At 39.1% G+C, this 23,495-nt stretch overlaps 3 protein-coding genes across 4 annotated transcripts; 2 read left to right on the top strand and 1 right to left on the bottom strand.

Annotated features, from left to right (window-relative positions):
- The first annotated feature begins 307 nt into the window (after positions 1 to 307).
- LOC126803957 (protein BPS1, chloroplastic-like) lies at positions 308 to 2,563 on the top strand. 2 transcript variants are annotated; one of them, XM_050531698.1, is made up of 2 exons: positions 308 to 435; positions 1,283 to 2,563. In XM_050531698.1, the coding sequence occupies exon 2, from the start codon at positions 1,298 to 1,300 to the stop codon at positions 2,354 to 2,356; it is 1,059 nt and encodes a 352-aa protein (XP_050387655.1). In that variant the 5' UTR covers positions 308 to 435; positions 1,283 to 1,297; the 3' UTR covers positions 2,357 to 2,563. The 2 variants fall into 2 exon arrangements, with proteins under 2 accessions (XP_050387655.1, XP_050387656.1); XM_050531699.1 differs by lacking the exon at positions 308 to 435 and adding an exon at positions 481 to 661.
- A 2,060-nt stretch (positions 2,564 to 4,623) lies between these two features.
- On the top strand, positions 4,624 to 9,509 carry LOC126803955 (mitogen-activated protein kinase homolog MMK2). Its single transcript, XM_050531696.1, has 6 exons — positions 4,624 to 5,091; positions 6,155 to 6,284; positions 6,885 to 7,022; positions 7,699 to 8,031; positions 8,598 to 8,781; positions 9,060 to 9,509. The coding sequence occupies exons 1-6, from the start codon at positions 4,928 to 4,930 to the stop codon at positions 9,230 to 9,232; spliced, it is 1,122 nt and encodes a 373-aa protein (XP_050387653.1). The 5' UTR covers positions 4,624 to 4,927; the 3' UTR covers positions 9,233 to 9,509.
- Positions 9,510 to 16,964: 7,455 nt separating this feature from the next.
- LOC126803942 (probable polygalacturonase) lies at positions 16,965 to 19,461 on the bottom strand. The gene is made up of 6 exons (XM_050531680.1): positions 19,408 to 19,461; positions 18,954 to 19,310; positions 18,429 to 18,549; positions 18,092 to 18,266; positions 17,926 to 17,996; positions 16,965 to 17,817 (listed from the first exon to the last, which is right to left on the bottom strand). The coding sequence occupies exons 1-6, from the start codon at positions 19,441 to 19,443 to the stop codon at positions 17,111 to 17,113; spliced, it is 1,467 nt and encodes a 488-aa protein (XP_050387637.1). The 5' UTR covers positions 19,444 to 19,461; the 3' UTR covers positions 16,965 to 17,110.
- Positions 19,462 to 23,495: the final 4,034 nt, after the last annotated feature.

Here is a 23,495-nt window from a genome sequence, read left to right as displayed (position 1 = left end):
CGTAACAACCGAAGCTCCTCGAACCAACGGTCTCACACTCTCACCTACGAAACCCCACCTGATTCCTATGGTATAAATGTCTTTTCCCAAAGTATTCAGAGCGTATTGGCTCGTTTCCGGCGAGTTTCTGACATGTTACAGCACGTTTCCTGACGTTTCCCTGTCTCCAGGCGCAGAAACATTTCAAGACACATTGGTGAATTGCCGGATATGCCGGGAGACCAGCCGGAGGTGATAAGTACGTTATCCAAAAGACAATATTGCCCCTCTGTTTTCAGTTGCAACGTGTCACCTTATTCCCCGTATAACCCCGGGTCATCCTATCGCAAGCCCCTCACCTACTAATCCAGAGCCAATTTCCCAGCAGCCTGACATTTTCAACGCACACCGAAACCCTCGTCGAAATTTCGTGACATCTCAAATCTTCTTAATCTGGTTAGAAATTCTCTCTTCTTCAATTTCCAGCTCTCAAGAGAATACCGATTTCAGCTTCGTAAGAAAAAAAAAAGAAAAAAGAAAAAAAAATGTTGTTTGTAGCTTTTGGTTTTTAGGTTTTGGTTTTGTGGATCTAGTTCTTTAGTAGATCTAGCTGTTAGAGTTGTGAATCTCTTAATAATTGGTGAATATTTGTTAGCGATTTCGCGGCTGCTTGTTTGTTTGGGTAAGTAGATCGATCAAGGTGTTGAAAGTTTTGATATTTGTAGTTGATTTTGTTTAAATATGCGGTGTATGTGTTTGTATGATGATAAAGATATGAATTTTGATTGGGTAAGGTGTAGTTTTTGCTTAATTTTGTACTTTTGTGGTGAGAATTTGATTTGGTGTGTTGTGTATGAGGCTGAAATTTGGGGGTTTGGGTAGAGATTTGGAGTTTGTTTGATAATCGGAGAGGGTTTATGCTTTGTATGTTTATAATGGTGGATTGTTGGTTTGGTAACAGGGAAAGATGTAGTCTTGAACAGATTCGAGGAGAGATTAAGAGAAAACCTTTTCGTAAGATTGTTAGCTTTGCGTGTTATTATTTTGGTGAATTAAGGCTGAAGAGTTGACATGGTTGCAGATAAGATTCGATTTAATAGCTTTTACCTGAGAGATTTGGTGTCGTGTTAATTAATTGTAGAGATGGAGCAATTTTGTTAATTTATTAAATTGGCTGGTTTAGAATGGTGAATAACTCTGGGAAAAATTGTTTGAACTTTGAGTAATGTTCACGGATCGGTGGATATTGAGTTATCGTGTTTGGTAGCTGATCTATAACGTCATGTTTTTCTTCTTCTTGCAGTGAATAATAATAGTGATGAGTCGTCCACAGGTCCCGCACCGACCCCTCTTCCATTTTGGGAACCCTTTCCGGATGATTTCGCCAAAGGGATCCAAAATGACCCCAGACCTTTGCGCACTGCTGAACACTTTTGAGGAAACATTGGCTGGGAGGTTGAGTAAGCTTAACCCAAAAGATAAGAATGATGTCCTTAGTTTGTCATGGATGAAATTAGCAATGGAGTCGCTTTGTGGAACTCATAATGACATAAAGACACTCATAGCTGAGATTGATCTTCCGGTGAGTGCCTGGGATGAGAAGTGGATTGATGTGTACTTGGACATCAGTGTAAAGTTGCTCGATTTATGCATTGTCTTCAGCTCTGAGATCTCACGCTTAAACCAGGGGAACCTTTTTCTTCAGTTTGTGTTACATAATTTGAATTCAGCCTCCTCAGAGCATTTTATTCGTGCCTGTTCTTCAGTTGATGACTGGAAGAATCATATTGCCTCAAAGAACACCAGGGTTGAGAACTGTAGCACCATTCTGGACAAGCTTGTGGAATCACTGGATCTACCAAAGGTCAAGAACTCAGCCAAAGGTAAACTTTTAATGCGTGCTATGTATGGAGTGAAGGTGTTGACTGTATCTGTTTGTAGTGTTTTCGCCGCAGCCTTTTCTAGTTCTGCAAGCAAGTTGTTAGATTTGAATGTCGCCGATACATATTTGTGGGCACAAGCATTTACTGACTTACAGAGTAATGTAAATGGGGAAATTAGAAATGTATTTTCTAGTGGCAGAGTTACGGTTCTTAAAGAGCTGGAAGCAGTTGATGGTATTGTGAAGCACTTGTATCCTATGATCCAAGATGGTGTGGCCCTCGCAGAAGAAGAAGCATTTAAGAAGTCTGTTTTGGAATTAGAAAGAAAAGCACAGAATCTTTCTCAAGGTCTTGATATTCTGACCAAGGAAGTGGATGGATTTTTCCAAATCCTTTTGAGCGGACGCGATGCCTTACTTTCTAAGTTGAGATCAGGTGGAGCAGTCTCTGACCGGATGCTGATGGGAAATGTAGGAGGGCAGGTTGTGAGGTGAATAGCAAAGCTAATCTCTATCCTTTACATTAGGTACGGGGCTTTATGTTTACTTGTTTTTGTAAGTATAACATCTTGTATGGCCAAGTGTATTCAGTATGCTGTGAGGTACAAGTCATGTTGTATTACTATGTTAATAGTGGTTTGTAAAAGTATGCTGTACTATGTGCTGACGTTTTTATATAAAGAAGTATGGTTTGGATTGAAATTGTGCGAGGCTTTTCTGCATTTTATTTTGTTCCCATTGGTCTAAGCTTGATGATGTTCCATCTCTTCCCTCTGTCATACTTTTTGATGTTGAACTCGTAGCACAAATCGTTACATGTGAAGTATGGATGTTGGGGTTGGCCTAAAGCTAAAGATTTAGATGAATGGAGCAAGTTTCCATGTCTGGTTTTGGTAAAAGTTCAACTCTAGCGCCATATCTGATTTCCAACAAGTTACAGTGGAGCCAATGCTTTCTTCACTTTATGGCTGAACATTTTGGTAAATTCTAGCTTCATTGTCTCTGATTTATACAAGTTCAGTGTGCTTATTTCCTACTTTTAGATTCATACGCACAACATTTGCAGTATTTGGGCATGATACTCCTGGAATTTGTGAGATAATTTCTTGTGTTACCGAATGCGATTACATGTAGGTAAACATTATGAGAACATGTGAACGGCAGATGACAATGGTCGAACCTGGAATAGATGACCTTGGAATAGTTGTATGGTTCTGTTGAGAAAGCCTGGGAGGTTCGAGGGAATTGGGATTCTCCCATATTTCTACCAAATACCGATTCTGACTTCCTGTCCCAAGTAGTTTGCTAAATTGAGTCAATATAATCCATTATGTCTTTGGTTCATTCAAACTAGAGGCTAAACGATCTGACAATTTTTTATTATTTCTCCATCGCTACTGATTACGCTTGCTCAACTCGGACAACCTGAAAACTCATTTGGTAACTATGAATTGACCAATATTCAAGTTCTTTCGGATTCCAATATTCAAGTTCTTTCTTCACATCCATAATCTATAATTCTATATGACCTCACGGACCAGAACTACTTGATTGAACAAACTCAGATGGGAAAATTAGACATGAGCATCATCAAAACATGGTAATTGTCAGAGTATTTCCTCAGTCAATTTCTCATTGTGGGATATGAGTTATGGTGATACGCTCATGTTAATAGGTCCTAGTTAATAAACCCTAGTCAAGTTTCAATTGGAATCTGAATTCTCTGCGTTCCCTTCACGCATGCTTTTTTTAATCACTTTTCTTCAGTCAAATTAATGTGTTCAATTTGAACGCAAGTAAATTTGAACAATGTAAAATGCAAGAGAAAAACCTCGCAAGACCTTGCAGCTAATTATCCACGGTTGTTAACACTCAACAATGAACATCTTACCTACCACAGGAACCAATCACTGAATTTGATCATTTAAGATAACTAGCAAGTGTACCCAAGTTGCCAATCCATTATGTGAGAGGCTACCTACATAAACGGTTCATGACCATACTCATTTATAATTGATGAAGAAATCGGATGAGGCAATGGAATAATGAAATGACATCATGCAGCTCGAGTCATTCTTGTGGAATCTGTATTCTTGTTCATACATGATCTTAGTTTTTGGTTTCTCTTCTCAGGTCAAGGTGTTCATACAAGACTGTAAGGAAGCTTGGAAGGGTCAAAATTTTGACTTTAGACTTTTTGATTATCATGTGATTTGTGGTCCGAATGGACTACAAAAATTGTCATTTACACGTTTGAAATAATAAAAACTACATGCGGTATACTATGTGACATTACTGTCAAACTAACATTGTTCTACCACATTTGTGCACTATATGGAATTGTTCATCTTTGTGAGATTTGATGAACATAATGAATGAATAATCTCGTATTCAATTTCAGCAAATAAAAAAAATGCTAATACGCGAATACAAACTTCAATTTACTGAACTCACTTCATCCCTCTCTATCTAATCAGATAGAAAGATCGGTCTTGTTATAGTATATGAAACAAACTTCATATACATTCGACACTAATTCCATTAATTTTTCTTCTCAGACTACTTTTTCTACCATTTTCGACACTCATTCGATCAATTTACTCTTCGGTTTGACTCCTTATTTGATAAAACAAAGCTAATTTTCAATCCCTTCCAACGCTCGATCCTCTAATACTGTAACACTTTTAATTAGTTTTCAACCCTTTTTCTTTTTTGGCTTTACACAGAAGTTAAAAGAAGGATCATCTCAAACCCAAAAATCACAGACACCACACCATACCTTCACATAAAGAAGAGTAAAAAAGAGCTTCAATTTTTTCCCCCACGGGTTTCTCCAGTTGAAAAAGGGCTTCAAACTTCACACGTACCTTAAACATAAACCAAACCAGAGCTACCAATCAATACATAGAAATCTCAAAGCCATTTACACCTACCGACACCAATCTGACTCTCCCACCTCTCCTCCTCCTCCTCCTCCTCCTCCTCCATTAGCTCCTCTTCCAGCTTTGTAGCCACTAAATCTCATCTGTCTTGACCCATTTCGGATTCTGACCCGACCCAACTGCCATGGAGTCCAGCTCTGCTTCTGGAGCTGATCACAACATCAGAGGGACACCCACCCACGGCGGCCGGTATGTGCAGTACAATGTGTATGGGAATCTCTTTGAGGTTTCAAGGAAGTATGTGCCTCCTATTAGGCCTGTTGGGAGAGGCGCCTATGGTATTGTTTGGTAAGATTTCTTGCTTCTTTGGGTTTTCTTGGTTCTTTAAAGTTTGAGTCTTTTTGTGTTTTGTGGTGATTTCTTGTTCTTGAAGTTGTTGGGTTTAGTTTGGTTTTGAGTTGGATGTATTTGATTGAATGTTTAGTTTAGTGGAAAAGCACTTTGAAATTGTGATCATGGTATTGATGTGATTTGATATGTGGATGTAAATTTGGGAAGTTTGGTTCTTTATGGAGATCTTTATATGGAAATCAGCTGAGTTTGCTAAAGATAGTAGCTTTCTTTGTGTTGTAGGTTTGTTTCTAATTTTGATTTGTGGGTTAGAATTTGGTATGTTCTGGTTTAGGGGTGGTTTTTCTACTTTCGGCTGTAAAGTTATGAAGGTTGTGAGTTAGAGAGGGTCAGTTTCTTTGTGTACAAGAAATGAAGTGTAATTGCACATATTCACATGAAATTTTTTAAACTGGTTTTAAGCTGGGGCAAATGATGTTTATGTGTTCCTTGTTGGAGAGTTTAGTCCAAAAGATGCATATACATTGTCTTAAGTTGATTGTGAAACTATTGAATTAAGAGTATTATGGTCACCTGTGTTTGAATTTAACTGGAAGAATAGATACTCAACATAGTGTTACATTTTCTTAAAAGATAAATATGGACAATGTTGAACTCTATCTCCCATGCTTTCGAGGGTTGTCAACATAACTAGTCTGTCACTTTGCGTATATTAATGTGATTTTTAGTCAAGTCCAAGTGTGTGATCCTTTCCTTGCTGATCGAACTCCTGTCATTGTTTATCCTCTATTGCCCCATGTTACATTAATGAAGACGAACTTATGCATGGATGTATTCCTATCTCTTGTTTCTTTTCATTTTTAATATGGGAAATATTACATTATATCGGGATCTTGTGAGTCAGTACAGAGTTTGTGTGTTTGACTGCTGCAGCCTGTGTTGGCTGAATGATGTGCTATTTCAAGGTTTCAGTTATGAATAATCTTTCCATTTATTTGACTTATGTCCTATGTGTTATCAAAAAAATTGAAGGAAGATAAATTTTTTTGGTTGCTATTAGTGCTGCTATGAATGCTGAGACTCATGAGGAGGTTGCCATTAAGAAGATTGGTAATGCATTTGACAACAGAATAGATGCCAAAAGGACTTTACGAGAAATTAAACTTCTTCGGCACATGGATCATGAAAATGTAATTTTCTTCCCTTCATGTTCTTATGAGGAATCCTTTTTGCCTCCTCCTTGCACATTATATCTCCAAGATACTCATTTTCCTTATCATCTTTTACAATGCAACTGTTGTAAATGACAATGTAGTTGTTCAAGTAGCTTACGTCATTTATTTCTGATCATTCTTTACTTGAAACATATGATTGCATTTTTTCTTCTTCACATCATATATTGCTTCACAGCACTTTCAATCGAAGGATTATCTGTGCAAACTGATATCAACTAGAATATAAACTGTGTAGACAGACAATCACTTAAAATAAGTCCTTATTATTTTACCATGGAGATTAAGATGATCATCTGTAATACCTTGAAAGATCATTTCTCTTAATTATTTTTAATTTTATATATTTATCATTCTGACATTTATAAAAATAAAGGTACTTATATGAGTTTGATAGAAAGGTACTTAAACTCGGCAAAGTTGGGGGAGAGTCTTTTCTGGCATAATTGCTTTCTTTACCCTCCCTACTTGAACATCTCACATGGACTTGTTCTGCTTGTTTCTCAATATATTTTCATGGAATCACAACTCTTATTATTTTTCTTTTTCTCTGCTCAGGTTATTGCCATCAAAGACATCATAAGGCCTCCACAGAAGGAGAACTTCAATGATGTTTACATAGTTTATGAATTAATGGACACTGACCTTCATCAGATAGTACGGTCCAACCAATCTTTGACCGATGACCATTGCCGGGTTGGTACTAAATTATTCTTGGTTGATATGATTGACATGCGATTGGAATTAAAGCACCGCGATTTTGTAGCTACTATAGTTGTGTTGGAATTTTTCAAAATTTGGTCAGTTTTTTTTGGGTGTTTAAAAAAAATATTAGTTATACTATCTGGATTTTGTGCTTTCATGCAATTCATATGGAGTGGTCATAAGAAATCTGGAATGATATAAACTATTGACAGTGGTTGTCCTTTTGTTTTAGAGGCCAAGGTTTATAGTTGGACTCCAGATTTATATTTTTAGGTTACTAGTGATAGCAATACATGCTTGCCACTGAAGTAGGTTGATTCAAGCAACTGCTGAAGTAGGACTAAGTGTTCTGCAATTCCTTTAATAGCTTTATTTAACTGTGTAAGGTGGTCCTCTTTTCATCTCTTAAAAAGATACCGGTCCTCTGCTTAGATTGTGTTATCTCCTCTAGTTTGGTTGCAACTTGGAACATGCTTCTATATCTTTACTATCAAGTTTTCCGGATTTTATCATTCTGAGTAACAATTTTAGAGAACTTTCACCTGTGATTCATAGTTATGATAACAAGGGTAGACTTTGACATGATTATGTGCATCTAGTAGATATCTTATGATCTAATTTTGTTGTTCCGTATGCTTTCACTAATGTTTATGTGCTATCGTTGCAGTACTTTCTGTATCAGTTGTTACGAGGGCTCAAGTATGTACATTCAGCAGGTGTTTTGCATCGTGATTTGAAGCCCAGCAATTTGCTCATGAATGCAAATTGTGATCTCAAGATTGGTGATTTTGGGCTTGCAAGGACAACATCTGAAACTGATTTCATGACTGAGTATGTTGTTACTCGTTGGTACCGCGCACCGGAGTTGCTCCTCAATTGTTCGGAGTACACTGCAGCAATTGATATATGGTCTGTAGGTTGTATTCTAGGTGAAATCATGACCAGACGGCCCCTGTTCCCTGGCAAAGATTACGTGCATCAGCTGAGACTCATTACAGAGGTATTGTTTGTTTATCTTTCTTATTGAACCCTAACGGACTGGTTTGTGTATTTCAAATCTATGTGAATGATGCATCTGTAGATTTATGTTAAGCTGATAAATTTCCAGAAACTTCAATTTAAACTTGGGGGGGGGGGGGGGGGGGGGGGGCAGCAGAGTTTATGCAACTTAAAAAAAAAAAAACAGGGTATCAAATTTTCTTGGTAATGCTGATCATTCTACCGTTTGGTTCTTAGACAACTTAACACACAGCTAAATCCTAATTTCAAAAGTCAGAGGAACCACTTGAATTTCATTTGGCTAGGTTTCTTCTCACCAATGGCAGAAAGTGCACAAACCTGATTGATTTGTATGGAGAAACAAATGAAGTGATGGATTGAAGAAAGATTAAATTTATATGGTTGTGCAAGAGACATTGCTTGCCACTTCGACAACGGTTGTCTCAAGATAGGAAGGATGGGGATGTGTTTTCCTTCCAACATATATTTGTTACAAAATAGTTTATCTCCTAGCTCATATATACTTTCTGATTGTGACGACTACTGCATTATTGTTCTACATTGCAGCTAATAGGTTCACCTGATGACTCAAGCCTTGGATTTTTACGGAGTGATAATGCCCGGAGATATGTTCGACAACTACCTCAGTATGCAAAGAAGGACTTCTCCGTTGGATTTCCTAATATGTCAGCTGGTGCTATTGATTTGCTAGAGAAGATGCTTATCTTTGACCCAAACAGGCGCATTACAGGTATTCTTAGGGTTTTTGTTTTGAATAGTATTCTTAGTAACTTTTTTTTAAAGAAGTATTCTTAGTAACTTGGTTCTGCTAGAAACTATAACAACGATTTAACAATCCTACAGTGTTCTGAGTGCATTGAAACGTCAATAGGATTATCAGTAAAGAAAACATAGTAATGAGAGATTCACTATTATCCATTATGTTATAAGCGGTAGAACATGTATTTTCAGTCTCAACTGGAACCATATTGGGTAGTTTCACTGACAATTATTCTTTGTCCTTTGCAGTTGATCAGGCTCTTTGCCATCCGTACTTAGCACCTCTTCATGATATCAATGAGGAGCCTGTCTGCGCAAGTCCTTTCAGTTTTGACTTCGAGCAACCATCATTTACAGAAGAGAACATCAAGGAGCTCATATGGAGAGAGTCAGTAAAGTTCAATCCAGATCCAATTCACTGAAGATTATGCAATAATCTGTTGTATGCACTTAGTAAACTGAGTACAATAATGCTACATAGAACATCCCTGGATCCCGCTGCAGAAACTAGATTATAAAACTTTGTTGGAGATGTTGACATTCCTTGAGAAATTCTGCTAAGATGTCATTCGTACGGCTTGTTCACATCCCTGGATTATCAGTATTTTCTAATGTGTAAAAGGGATGACAATTGAATGTCAAGGCCGCTATCCAGTGTACTATGTAAAGCTTTAGCCCCTCATTGTTGCCATAAATCATTATTGGGGTAATTGATTCTAAACCCAAAAATCAACACCCTTTTCAATATAAACCCACCTTAAGAGTCTTGTTAATAGGTTAAACAGAAAATTAAAAATACAATATAGTGTAAGAAAACAGTCCTAGTTTTTAACAAAATTACAATTGTTGCCACGTGTATCAATAACCTAATTTTCTGGTTGCTAAAGTCGACTTCCGTGAAATGGGTTTAACAAGACTGTGCCAACCATTATTCTGCCCTTGATCATAGCTTCTTTGATTGAAGCTTCCAATCCACCTCAATAACTCTGGGTAAGAGGTAATCAATCTCAATATGTCGCCATTAAACTCGAATCGCGAGATGGAAGCCTCACTAGTAAAGGTAATTAATTTTGAAATCTTCACAATGAAAAGAATCATCATTCTGACTTCAATCTAGCGATTTTGTTGTCGATGCTCTGGATATAAATGGATCGCAGGATCAGAGGATGGTGGGTGGCGTATGTTTGTCTGGGTATCCATTTGAGGATCAAGGACAGGTAATTGGTTTTGTTTCCCTGCGACATAGGTATATTTTTGTTTATGGGTTGTCTACATCTACATTCTTGAAATCTTATTAACCAAAGCTTATTCAAATGCTACGTAGATCCCAGCAAAGTTGTGTGTTGTTATCCGTACTAGAGCTGGAGAACGTCTGCAGTCGGGATAAGAGGGCATTTCATATTTTTCAGTTGACAACATTGTGAAGAGGTATGCATTTTTATTGTTTTGATTAGTTTTCCTTGTTTGTTGAATGTGTAGGATGTTTTTGTTTTTGTGATTCTACCAAATAGGTATGTTTTGGTGTACAAGGTATATACACTTCCGATCTGTTGAATAGGTGGGAGGATGAATGTGGCACCTATTGAGCAGATTCGAAATTAATGTACAACATGTGTTGTTTTTTATGTTGTCAAGGTATATAGATGGTTAGTTGTTTGTGTATGAGGTATGGGTAATTTAGTAGGTAATGCAATTATCATTGGAGGTTGAGGCAAAATATTCTATCCTAATGAGCATTACAACCTGCTTGGTAGGTAATAGCATTACAACCTCCTAATGAGTACGGGAAGTGGGAGGGCCGATGTTGCACCTATTGAAGATAGGAACAAAATAACATGTCTAGGAGAGAAAAGAGAAAACGTATGATCATAAGGAAAATAATGAAAGTTAGTGGTGACATAATATAATTGACAAACGACTAAATAGAAGTAAGGAACAGAAACTAATGGCCAAAATTAAAGCCTATAATGGCAAAATTCAAAATTAAATCGTCTTAATCAAGGGGGGGGGAATTGAGAATGTAATTCTGAATTTATTAGTTTGGTTACATTATGCAATCCTAAAATTCCTCTTAACATAAAACTGCAAAATTTATTTATGTTGACCCGAAAAATTATCTCAAATATTTCCAAATTAAATAGTAAATTTTATTTATGATAGAGATAACTATATGTTAACTAAAATAGAAGGAGATGTTTCATATTTACAACCAAAAGGGTAGAATCGTGAAACCATCTAAAATGTAAAAACAAATTAATTGAAATAAAACCTATGAATAAGGTAAAAATAATTAATTTGGGTTTATATTGAAAAAAGTTTTGAGTGTGGGTCTAGATTGAAGGGGAGGGTTGAAAAATGGGTTTATCTCTAATTTTCTCATCATTATTTTGGTTTATGACTTGCCCATTTAAATTGATTTTGGTTGCCTTGTCTATTTATTCCATGCAGCCTGCATCACCCGGAAAAATTCAATTACTTCCTCAAACTAGCTCTCTGACCAGAGCACCAATCCATCGAACATTTTTTTGCGACAAACTACTCAAGTCTTGCTACATTTCCGAAAATTCCAATTAAGATGGACTCCTTGAGGTCTCTTGTTCTACGGGGCAGTGACATCAGAGAACTAGATGAGTCAATTTAAAATCTCATTAGGCTTGAATATCTGAATCTTGGTGATTGCAGTAGCCCTGGGACGCTTTGTCTCGATGACGCTTTACCAACATTTTGAATGACGATGGTTGCTTGCTATCACTTCCCAAGCTATAGTATTTGGATTTCCTCACAACTCTTGATTTCATGGAACGAAACTCTAGTGTTTTGATATGTCAAGAACCAATATTGCTGTCAAGTAAAGATGATGAAGAAGAGCAAACTCCGACGTCACAGCCGGACAAGCATCAGTGGTTCATTTTGCTAATGCACCTTTCAGGTTCCGGTATGAGGCTGTTTAGATGCTGATGAAGGCCCTCTCCAACTTCTTAGTAGTTGACTATTTGTAACTTACATGTCAATTCTGAAACTATGAACAGTCGGGTTGATATGCTGCAACTTCATCACTTCAGGTTCTTTGTCTTGAAAAACTCTGTATATTTCTTCTTTCTTTCAAATTCCTTTCAAATTCCTTTCAAGAGAAACTTTCTGCTTTGCTTCCTAGCTTAGAAATCTAATAAAAGCTTCTCAAAGTCCTACAAAATGTACTGTAGAAATATATTTCCTTGTGAAACTGTTTACAATATACAAGCTATATATAGCTGTGATTGAAACCTATTATAGAAGGATATAAATAGCAGTAATTACATAGAATCAAGTCAAATAATCAATAACAATCAATCACACAATTAGTGTTGATATGATAGAGGAAATCACTCATGATTTGAGCAGAGAGGAAGAGGTGGAGCTGATCTCGCTAATACCCCCCGCAAACTAGACGGCCTTGGCTGGACAAATTTGAGACATAGAAGATGATGGCGCGGTTTGTGAAGGGGTTTGGTGAGGAGATCGGCTGGCTGATCAATAGAAGGAATGAAACAAACACGATGGCTACCAAGTGCCACTTTCTCACGTACAAAATGATAATCGAGCTCAATGTGTTTAGTGCGGGCATGAAACACAGGATTAGAAGCCATATAGGTGGCACTTAGGTTGTCACAATGCAGCAAGACTGGAGATTGAATACATATACCAAGTTCATAAAGCAAGTAGCCTAACCATGATGTTTCAGCATAAGCATGAGCAAGGGCTCGGTATTCTGCTTCGGCACTTGAGCGAGCCACTGTAGGCTGACGTTTGGAGCACCATGAAATGAGATTGGTGCCAAAGTAGACAAGATAGCCTGTGGTGGATCGGCGAGAGTCTGGACAGCCGGCCCAATCAGCATCAGAATAGGCAGAGAGAGACACATGGCAGTGTTGTGGCCGAAATGAAAGACCATGGTCAATGGTGCCTTTGACATATCTCAGAATCTGCTTGGCAGCTATGAGATGCATAGTACGAGGGTTACTCATGAATTGGGCAACATAATTTACCGCATAAGAGATGTCGGGACGAGTGATGGTGAAATACTGGATGGAACCAACAAGCTCACGGTATACGGTAGGATTTGGGAGGAGGTCTCCTTCAGTGGCAGAGAGCAGAGGCTTGGCGGTCATTGGAGTGTTGACAGGTTGACAATGAAGGAGGTCATGTTTCTGTAAGAGATCATGGTCATACTTCAATTGATCAACGTGAAGAACATGACCAAAGGAAGAGACTTGTAACCCTAAAAAATAATGGAGTGGACCCAAATCCTTAATATCAAAACCACGACTAAGAGCACTAATAAAACTGTCAACAATCTTAGCATCACTTCCAGTTAGCACAATATCGTCCACATAGAGAAGTAAGTAGATGATGTGAGCCCCATACCGAAAAACAAAAAGAGAGTGATCTGCCTTACATTGATAGAATCCAGCTGTCACAAGAAAAGAACTAATGCGATTAAACCACGCCCGAGGGGCTTGCTTCAAACCGTAGAGAGACTTGTGGAGATTGCAGACATAATGTGGGTGATCTTGATCAACAAAACCAGGAGGCTGAGTCATGTAAACCTCTTCAGTTAAGAACCCATGGAGAAAGGCGTTTTTGACATCGAGCTGACGAAGGGACCAGCCACAGGATACAGCAATAGCAAGAACGGTTTTGATGGTGGCCGGCTTGATGACAGGACTGAAGGTCTCATCATAATCAATGCCCTGTCGTTGATGGAACCCTTTAGCTACAAGACGAGCTTTGTAACGATCCACGGAGCCATCCGAATTATGTTTGATGCGGAAAACCCACTTACAGCCAACCGGTTTCTGGGAGGCTGATGGGGTAACAAGAGACCAAGTCTGATTTTTTAGGAGAGCTTGACCTCTTCAACCATCGCTGAACGCCATTCCCTAGACTTTGAGGCCTGAGAATAACAAGTTGGCTCCATATCACTCATAACAGTAAGAAGTCCATGTGGAATTGGATACCTGATTGTGTCATCGGATCGTTGTCTCGTTTTCGTGATCCCATTGCGCAACCGGGTATTCATAAAGGGAGGAAGGTCGGCAGGGGCCGGCGCTGGAGCAGCAGGGGCCGGCGCTGGGGGAGAGGCATGGGCCTGCGCGGCGGGGGAGGCAGGGGCCTGCGTGGGTGCGGCAGAAGCCGGCACGAGACTGAGATCGGACTGGACGTCCGAATTGGGGATGTGCGGTGGTGGTTGTGGTGGGCGGCGGCTGTAAAAGTGAAGGATAGGGGGACGAGGTGGTGGGGGTGGCGGAGGAGGGAGAGGACTGGAGTTGGTGGTAGTCGTCGGGGGAGAAGGTTCTGGCGGATGTGGGAGAGAGGGAGATGTGGTTTCTGATGTAGGCTGTGAGATTTGTGGGTTTTGGTATTGGGCCGTAGGTATAGTGGTAGTGATGTGAATAAATTCAAGTGGGCCTTGAAGTGGTACCTGCAAGAATTTATAAGGAAAACGACTTTCGTTAAAGACAACATGACGAGAGACATAGACACGACCAGAGGAAGGATCAAGGCAACGATAACCTTTATGTTGGGGGATATACCCAACGAAGACACACTCAATACTAGGACTTGACAATTTATTGGAGATATAAGCACCAAGATGTGGAAAACAGGCACAACCGAAGACACGAAGAGACGAATATGAGGGAGGACGTTGATAAAGACGGAAGTACAGTGTGTCCCAATCTAGAGTTGGTGTAGGGAGCAGATTGATTAAGTAGACAGCGGTTATAGCTGCCTCAACCCAAAGAGGTTGGGGAGCATTAGAAGTAACTAGAAGAGTACGAATTACAGAAGCAATGTGACGATGTTTGCGCTCAGCAAGGCCATTTTGTTGGGGAGTGTGGGGGCAAGAGAACCGTTGTTGGATACCCATAGTACAACAGAAATGAGAAAAAAGCTTTATTAACGTATTCCGTCCCATTGTCACTTTGAAGGATTTTGACCGAGCCCTGAAAAATATTTTTAATCAAAGCTACAGGAGTTTGGAAATGCGTGAGTACTTCATTTTTGCGACGTATTGGATAAAGCCAAGTATAACGAGAATACTCATTAGTAAAAATGACATAATATTTGAATCTACTTATTGAAGGAACATGAGCCATCCAAACATCACTGTGGATGATTTGAAATGGAGATGAGGCAAATTCTTTATTGGAAGGAAATGGCAATTGATGTGACTTACTAAGCGCACATTCATTACAAAAGGAAGTAAAAGAAGATTGAGAACCAAGAGAAGACCCAAGACGACTCAAAACCGGAGATGATGGGTGACCAAGACGATTGTGCCATAATGACGACGACAAGGTGGCAAGAGCTTGAGGAGCGGGAGAAGATGAGGACGAGAGCGGAAGAGGATAAAGACCATCTTTACATGGGCCATGAAACAAGAGGCGACCGGAGCGTAAGCAATAAATCTGATAAAAATCAGGTGCAAAGAGGAAAAAGACAAGATTATCTTGTGTGAAAAGAGCAACAGAAAGAAGATTTTTACGAATATTTGGAATTTGAAAGACATTACGAAGAGAGAATTGAGAATCTCCTATAGAAAGAGGAAGGTTACTGGTATGGGAAACGGGCATAGAGTCACCGTTACCCATAAAAACATTGTGTGGGCCCCCATAAGCTTGTGGATTGTTCACCGGTAGTGATGTCATGTGGTGAGTTGCTCCAGTGTCTGGGTACCAAAAGGGATCGCTAAGTTGAGCAAAATGAGCACCAGCAAAGGGACAGATCGTATTGGGACCAGAAAAATGATGTGGACATTGCGTAGGCCCATGAAGGGAGGACATACATGTAGGACACCATTGTTGCTGAACAGGAGCGGGCCCAAGGATACCGGGTTGATAAATAGGCCGGAATTGGTGTTGTTGTTGGGCCCATGCTGGAGTAGACAAGCCCATATAAGGCTGAAAGGATTGAGGTTGCTAAGAAAAACCATTATGCCGAGAGTTGTAGTGCCCAGAGTTCTTCCGATTTTTGCCATTGGTCCGACCATTCCCTCCTTGACCCTGACGACGGCCAGATTGCCCGGGATTAGAGCCGCTGCCATGGGTGATTTGGCCGGAATTAGAGCCGCCTCCATGATGAAACAGAGCAGTGGCTGTCGGGGTGGAAGACATCGTGTTGTTCTGCGCGTCAAAGGCCAAGATCCGAGCTCGAAGTTCAGTGAAGGACGGAAGGGGTGGGTGTTGGGTGAGGGCAGTCATGAGCATCATATAATCAGATCCAAGACCATGAAGGGTAGCAATGACTAAGTCACCATCGGAGACTGGTTGATTGATGGAAGCAAGGGAATCGGCAATGGATTTGGCATGTTGCAGGTAATCATCAATGGATTGGGTACCCTTTTGGAGGTCAAATAACTGGAGCTTGAGGCTGCTGGCACTAGCAAGAGAGGCTTGAGAAAAATGGCAAGCAAGACAATCCCAAATGCCTTTGGAAGTTTTGATCCCAACAACAAGTTGAGCGACAGGTTCGGAAAGAGAGGCCGTGAGAAGACTCCTAATGGACTAATCAACAAGGAACCATGCTTTGTGTTTGGGATTGGGGGCAGTGGTCGCAGCTGTGTCACCTGAAGCAGCGACATCGATGGTGGGAGAAGGAGCGGGAATGGAGCCGTCTATATAGCCCGAAAGATCAGTGCCATTGAGATATGATTCAATTGGTTGAAGCCAGATGAGGTAATTGGTTTTTGTGAGTTTGGGAAATTGGGAGGTGTTGGGGACGATGGAATTGGAGGAAGAGGAAGCCATGAGGACAAAGAAGGACATGTAAGGAACTTTTAGGCTGATACCATGTAGAAATATATTTTCTTGTGAAACTGTTTACAATATACAAGTTATATATAGCTGTGATTGAAACCTATTATAGAAGGATATAAACAACAGTAATTACATAGAATCAAGTCAAAGAATCAATAACAATCAATCACACAATTAGTGTTGATATGATAGAGGAAATCACTCTCAGGATTTGAGCAGAGAGGAAGAGGTGGAGCTGATCTCGCTAATATGTACATTGCTTCAGTGTGTTCTATGAAATTTAGTTTCAATCACTTGGCAGGGTGTTGTTTCAGTCTATTTGATATTAGGAACCTGGTTGCTTTAGATTTCTACTAAATTCTCGCTAAGATTAACAATAATAGTTCTACATAAAGGATTAAACTTGTCCTCAGATATGTCATTTGCTTTTTGGTGCGACAAACTAGCTTTGCCATTAAGCAGTAAGAACACCATGGCTATCATGGTACATGATTTCAAGGAATGTTACACATTACTCCTATAAGTACACTTTTTAATCTCTACCAAGTCGATCGGTAGATCATCTGTAGGAAAATCACAACCAGCAGGTTTATCAGATTCTTGATCAGGCAGCAGACCACAGGGCGTTGGCGTCACACCACTTGTGATCCCCTGAATATCAGTACATGTCCATGGCTGCTTCTTTGCCTTCTGTGCCAATCCAATGGTCACATTGGACATGCAAATCCCGGTAAATGGATGATCGGTGATGCCCTCCAACCTTGCAGCTATGGTTACATTTTCAGCTACCACATCCCTGTAGTTAATCCCAGTGATCTGAGGAAACGCATTCTTGTCATAGTTGCCGTCAGCATGTGAGCCATAGCTACCGGTCATCAAAAACACCCATTTCATTGTATGCAGTGTCATTCTCCTTACATATATGTCTTTGACATATGCTCCTCTCCCAACAGCTGTCTTGATCCTGATGGCTGATTCGGTATTGATGGCCACGATGTCCTCGGCTCTGACGTCTTGGATACCGCCAGACATTTCACTGCCTAATGCAATGGTTGCACTATATGGTGAGATGCAAGTGAGCCTTCTGATCACTAGTTGTTTTGTTGGCATTCCAAATGATATGCCATACTCATCCCAGCCACTCTTAACAGCTACACAGTCATCCCCAGAGACTATGTAACAGTCTTCAATTTTAGTATTTGTGCAAGAATCTGCAGACAAAACACACATTGTTAAGCAGGTTTCCATCGTCCCAACTTTGACCAATTGAGGTTCTTGCTTAAAGTCTCGACACAACTACATACAGATCTATGTCAAACCTGGATTGATCCCATCAGTGTTTGGAGATGAAATTGGAGCAATGATAGTAATCCCTTGCACAATTATGTTACTGAAACATCAGAATTGCGACGATGATTAGTAAATGTGGTACGAATAATATTATTGCTGCGTCACGTTTCTAATGTACGCAAAGATGTAAATTACCTGCTATACACAGGATGGACATTCCATGATGGAGAATTTAGGAGAGTGAGATTTGAAATCTGGATATCGCTTGAGAACATGATCTCAATCAGGTAAGGGCGGGTGTATTTTAGCTTCTTCTTGTGGAACTGTTGCCACCAGAACTCACCTTGACCATCAATCGTACCATTTTCTCCTGAAATTGAGAACATAACACTATGTAATCACTCCATTATATTCAAGTTACATAACAAGCTGTTTGGAGTTGGTAGTAAAATAGCTAAATTCTAGTTCAGCTAAAATTACTACACAAATTACAATTTACAAGTAAGCTGATTATAGGAAGCTAAGTAGATACCTGTAATAACAACATCAGTGAGATTTGTTCCAAATACGAGACTGGAGTACCTTCCAGCTGCTGCATCTCTTCCTCTACCATAAGATGGAAGGGCTTTAAGAACAGGCCACTCATTCAAGTCCTGTAACCCAGTTGATAATTGTGTCAATAAGACCAAGAAAAGCACATACATACTTAACATAAGAAAGTATATCAAACATATCATAACAAACCAAAACAGTCTCAGGTTCTTGGTTTCTGGGTAAAAAATTTACCAAATTCCACTTTAATTCCATAGTAATTATTTCAGAATATATATACAATAAAAGTATCAGACTATAATGTGAACATTAACATGCTGTCACATCATTTCCAATCTAAAGATTTATTACTGATTTTGATGATGATAAATTTAATTCTCACACACCTTGATCCTACTGACACACATAACCTCTTTATGACAGAAAACTGAAAAATAATAATTAAACAGCAGAAATGGAATTACATGCATGTTTGGGGATCAATAATTAAGAAAAAAGGAGAGACCTGAGAAGCAAGAAGAACAGCATCCTTGTGAAGATAAAGAGTGAAATGGCTGGTGAGGCTGAAACTTCCTGTCAACCATTTCCCTGCCGGAACAAAAAGCTGAGCACCTCCATCTGTTGCATACTGGCTCAGCTTACTGATTGCTGTCTGAAAAGCCTTTGTGTTTGATGTCTTTCCATCTCCAACTCCTCCAAACTCAGTCAGTGAAGCACTGTGAGCTCTGCAACTCATAGCAGAGTACTCAAAGGACTCAAATCTTTTAGGGGCCTTCTTAGGCTTGGCCTTGACTGCTTCTCTGCTCTCTCCCACTTTTAGTATTAAGGCCACAGCAACAACTAGTAACATTGATTTCATCACCTGAAAAAGAGTGGAAAAAAGAGGCTGGCATTAGCATTTGGTTGGTGAGAAAATGCAAGAGAAGGAACACGAGAGAAAGATAATGTGAAGTTTTTACTTGATTTTTCATGGGATTTCTTCTCAAGAATCCCATTGTGGAAAGAGAGCTTGGAGTTTGTTTATGGTGTTGCAGAGAACAAGAGGGTATATATATAGGAGGGAAAGTTTAGCTGGGAATAGTTTTAACACTTCAGCTATAACATGATAAATATGATATTGGGGTGGTTGTCGTTCTCAGAAGGAATTAAACAAATGACAATTCAGTTGCTTTTTAAGTGTTTAATTTTATCAGAAAAAAAAATGTCTGTTCTGTTTTCTACTTGTTATGCATACTTAACTCGAACATGCCAGAATGACACGAATAACCTACCAAAGAGCTACGGTTATATCAGTCTCTTTTTACATCAAAACTCTATTTTCATTTTCTTTGAAAAATTGATTTGCTGATCACGAGCAATTCAATCTTTCATATACTGTCTTTTAATATTTTTCTTGATCGTGTTCTAATAGCAATCTGTGAATTTGTTACATAACAATGTGACGAACAACCAAAAGTAATTGAATGCGAAGTGATAATTGACGATCACATACAAAACGACCAAATTATAAGTACTACTGTATATGGGATGCAACTTTTCACCTATTTCAAGGATCCTATAGGTTTTCATCTTAACCATAAACCAAGACTCACAAAGCAATGAGCTTGAGTTAATTGCATGTTGGTATCGCAATGAAGCAATCCTTCCTCTCATCCAAATCGATAGTTTTCTATCCAGATCTTGCTTGCACGTCTCTTCCCAATTTGGAGTTAGATGCTTAGGGACTGATACAAGCTTTGCTTGGAGGGTGCATGATCGAGGGGATATGTAAAGTTCAGAAAGTCGACATTTGAGGTGAATATGTACAGTTGAACTGTACGTAATCGCGAGAATATATATGAATCATCCACCCTAATTGATTTCTCATATCCAGTATTGACAAAACTTTGCCTCTTCTATAGTTCTAGAGGCAAATGAGGATTCAAATTCCACTGAAATTCCATATTGATAATGATAATGACTGCAGGATTGAGTTGCTGTAATAAACACAAAGCTTGTCCTATAGTGTTTACATAATGTGATCGAGTCTCTTTTATTCTAAGGTTAGTGGTCCTTTAACTCGAACGACATTAAGACAATCTCCAATCCAAAGTGCTAAATTTTAACTTTTAACATCTTAAATTCTGCACTATTTATTTATGTGACATCAATCGTCTCTAATATATCTTTTTTTAATGGCAAACCACTAAGTTTTATAGAAATTTTCCTGAGGCCGGAATAGCCAATATATACTCATATGTTGTGTACAAAGCATCAGACAAGAAGTTATGAATCAAAACTCAAAGTTATATACGGTAAAGAACTACTCTTTGGTAATAAGCTCAAAATTGAAAAAGAAAAAAGTTAGCCTATTTTATGACTGATACAAGCATAGCAATAGGCAACATACTACTCTAAATCTTCTCCTTACTCTTCACACTAGGGCCCGGATCATGACCTTCAGCTTGGATGTTTGGACCTTTTCCGACTACAATCTCCAGCTTCTTCTCCTTTGGTTGGTTCTTGGAGCCATAGGGTCTACCTTTCCATTTCTTTGTTTCATCATTAGACTCACTAGCCTGCCAAGAAACCAAAGCACCACTACTACCCTCCCTTAAACTAAAAGCCTTAGCTGTGAGCTTCACCTATGGCGTCTTCACCCTTTTTGAAGAACCGTGAGCTTTGTCCTATAATAACAACAGTTTTGGCTTCTTTGGAGAAGCCGAGGAGTTAACCGGTCTAGCCCTTTTCAAGGAGATCAGAGGAGATTCAATCTGGGGCTCAGCAATCACAATAGCGTGGGAGGACTCACCTTTCTCTCTGTGCCGAATTGTTGGTTTCTTCAAAGCCGGCTTAGGATCAAAAAGATTTCGAGCAACTGAAGGCAAAGGCTGATCCCCACTCCCTTGAACTTGAACGTCCCAATAGGCATACTGATTTGAGGCAACTTCGGCAAAGAAGGCAAAAACTTTGAGGACGCCGCGGTAGAAGATCCAACACTAGGGTTAGGGCAGAGTTGCCCTAGCTTGAAGCAGTGACCTCCCTCATGAAATATAAGATCACAATGTTGACAAACACCATGAAGGTATTCAAACTCAAAATCTATCTCCACAATCACCCCAGCAGTAATCCTTAGCATATTCTTCTTGAAAAAAGGTTTGTTAAGGCCTCGAGAAACCCTAACTCTAACCTTCTGCTGATAGGTCAAGATGTCATCATCCAGCCGCACAAAGGATCCGGCCATAGAAGCAATGTTTTTGATGTGCTTCTCCTTCTCCAGTGCCAGTGGAATACCTTGCAACCGAACCCAAAAAATACAACTTGTTCATTGGTATGGACGTTGGAGATCTTAGTCCATCATATTCTTCAACAAGCATGGGAGTATTTTGATAGTACCACAGACCTCCCCAATAAACAATGTTTCGATCTTTTGCAAGATCAAACTTGAAAATGTAAAGCGAAGGGCCACGTTCTTGAACCCTAAAACCGCGACGAACCTTCCAGATCCGACGAAACTTGCTTTGCATATCCTTGATCTCTACCGGCTCAGCAGTGAGGGTTTTGGCCAAGAGAAAGGTATTGCTTTCGAGAGGAGGATCCTCTGATGGATCCATGAAAGACACATCAATGACGTCACCACTAGCAAGTGTCATGGATTAAGCAAAACTAATGGTGACCTCTTCAAGGCTCGACATGGTGAACAATGGAAAGTTATAGATGGTGATGGGCAAGGATGAGATACTTGTGAGATAGCAAAATAGAAGGAATATATTAAATATAGCTAGGGTTTTTGAAACCCTAACAAGGGGAGCGGCTACTAGGGTTTTGCTCATATTATGTCTCCAACATACCCGTTAGTGCTAAATTATAGTACATTATTATATTTTAAGGTTTTGAATATGTTATATACATTTAAGTGTTATTGTTCTCATTTAATCATTATATTATGGTATAAACTCTACAACAAGCTTTTATTCTATAGTAATTACTACTAGCTGTTAGAATTTAAAGTTTGACCTAAGCTATAAACTCTTCTCATATAAATTGGGAGGGAAGCTAGCTCTTCTTATTTAAATAATTATAAAGTATCAACTCTACCAATGATACACAAGGTCTTTCCATCTCCATCTACATGCAAATTTATTGTCTTCGTCAAATGCTTCTTAAAATACAAAATTAGAAATAGTTCATCTTAAATTAAATTAGTAGAAGGTTTAAAGAGGTAGACCCTTACAATATATTTTAATCTTAACTCAAAGTGCTAAAGTGTTATGTTAAGTGCTAAATTTAACACCTAACATAGCACTTTAGTACCTCAATGTTAAAATTTAACACCTAACAATGTGGGTTGGAGATGGTTAGTGCTAAAATTTAGCAATTTAGCTCCTAACATCCTTGAATTGGAGATGGCCTGATTCCCAAAGTCCCTAGCTAGTTTCTCTGTCTTGTACAAAAATACTAATACTTGCTACTTGCTAGAGTCTAAATTTTAAACTCCATTAGTGATCGATGTGATCAGCCATGTTAATTTGAGAACTCAGCCGTCCTTTCCACTATTAAAACCATATAGTTTAGCTATCATGATTGAAAAATCATACTAAAATACATATTTAGTGTATTAAGGAAGAAATTTCACAATGTTAGTCCATTGGTTCTCTCTTCCGACAATTGGAACTTGGAAGAGGGTCGTTGTAGAAATTATCCATTTGTAAACTTGTAATATTCTTGTTTTTTCGTATCAAACTAACATTTTGAATGCATGGAAAAATAAAGATCGTAGCTAAGTAAAATATCTCACACATGACTCCTAGAGTGACTCACCAAAAATTCATGAGACTGATGAGAGCCTGTGAGTCTGTGGCTACTGACTAGTGACTACTATGGGGGCGGTAAAATAGGGATCTTTGCCTCTGTGAAGTTTTGGACTATTGCCGTTGGGAAGTGGTTGATCGGTTCCCAGAGTCTTCGATCACTTCTTGAAGTTTCCTACAATCATGTTCAGACTCGTATCACATCCCATTCAAACTCGTGAACTCTTCAAATCTAAGAATTGCCTTGCCGACGACGA

The sequence above is a fragment of the Argentina anserina genome, chromosome 7 (assembly GCF_933775445.1).
Source record: "Argentina anserina chromosome 7, drPotAnse1.1, whole genome shotgun sequence".
Taxonomy (NCBI): domain Eukaryota; kingdom Viridiplantae; phylum Streptophyta; class Magnoliopsida; order Rosales; family Rosaceae; genus Argentina; species Argentina anserina.
Note: the sequence above shows the minus strand (reverse complement) of the source record. Positions and strands in the feature narration are given on the sequence as shown.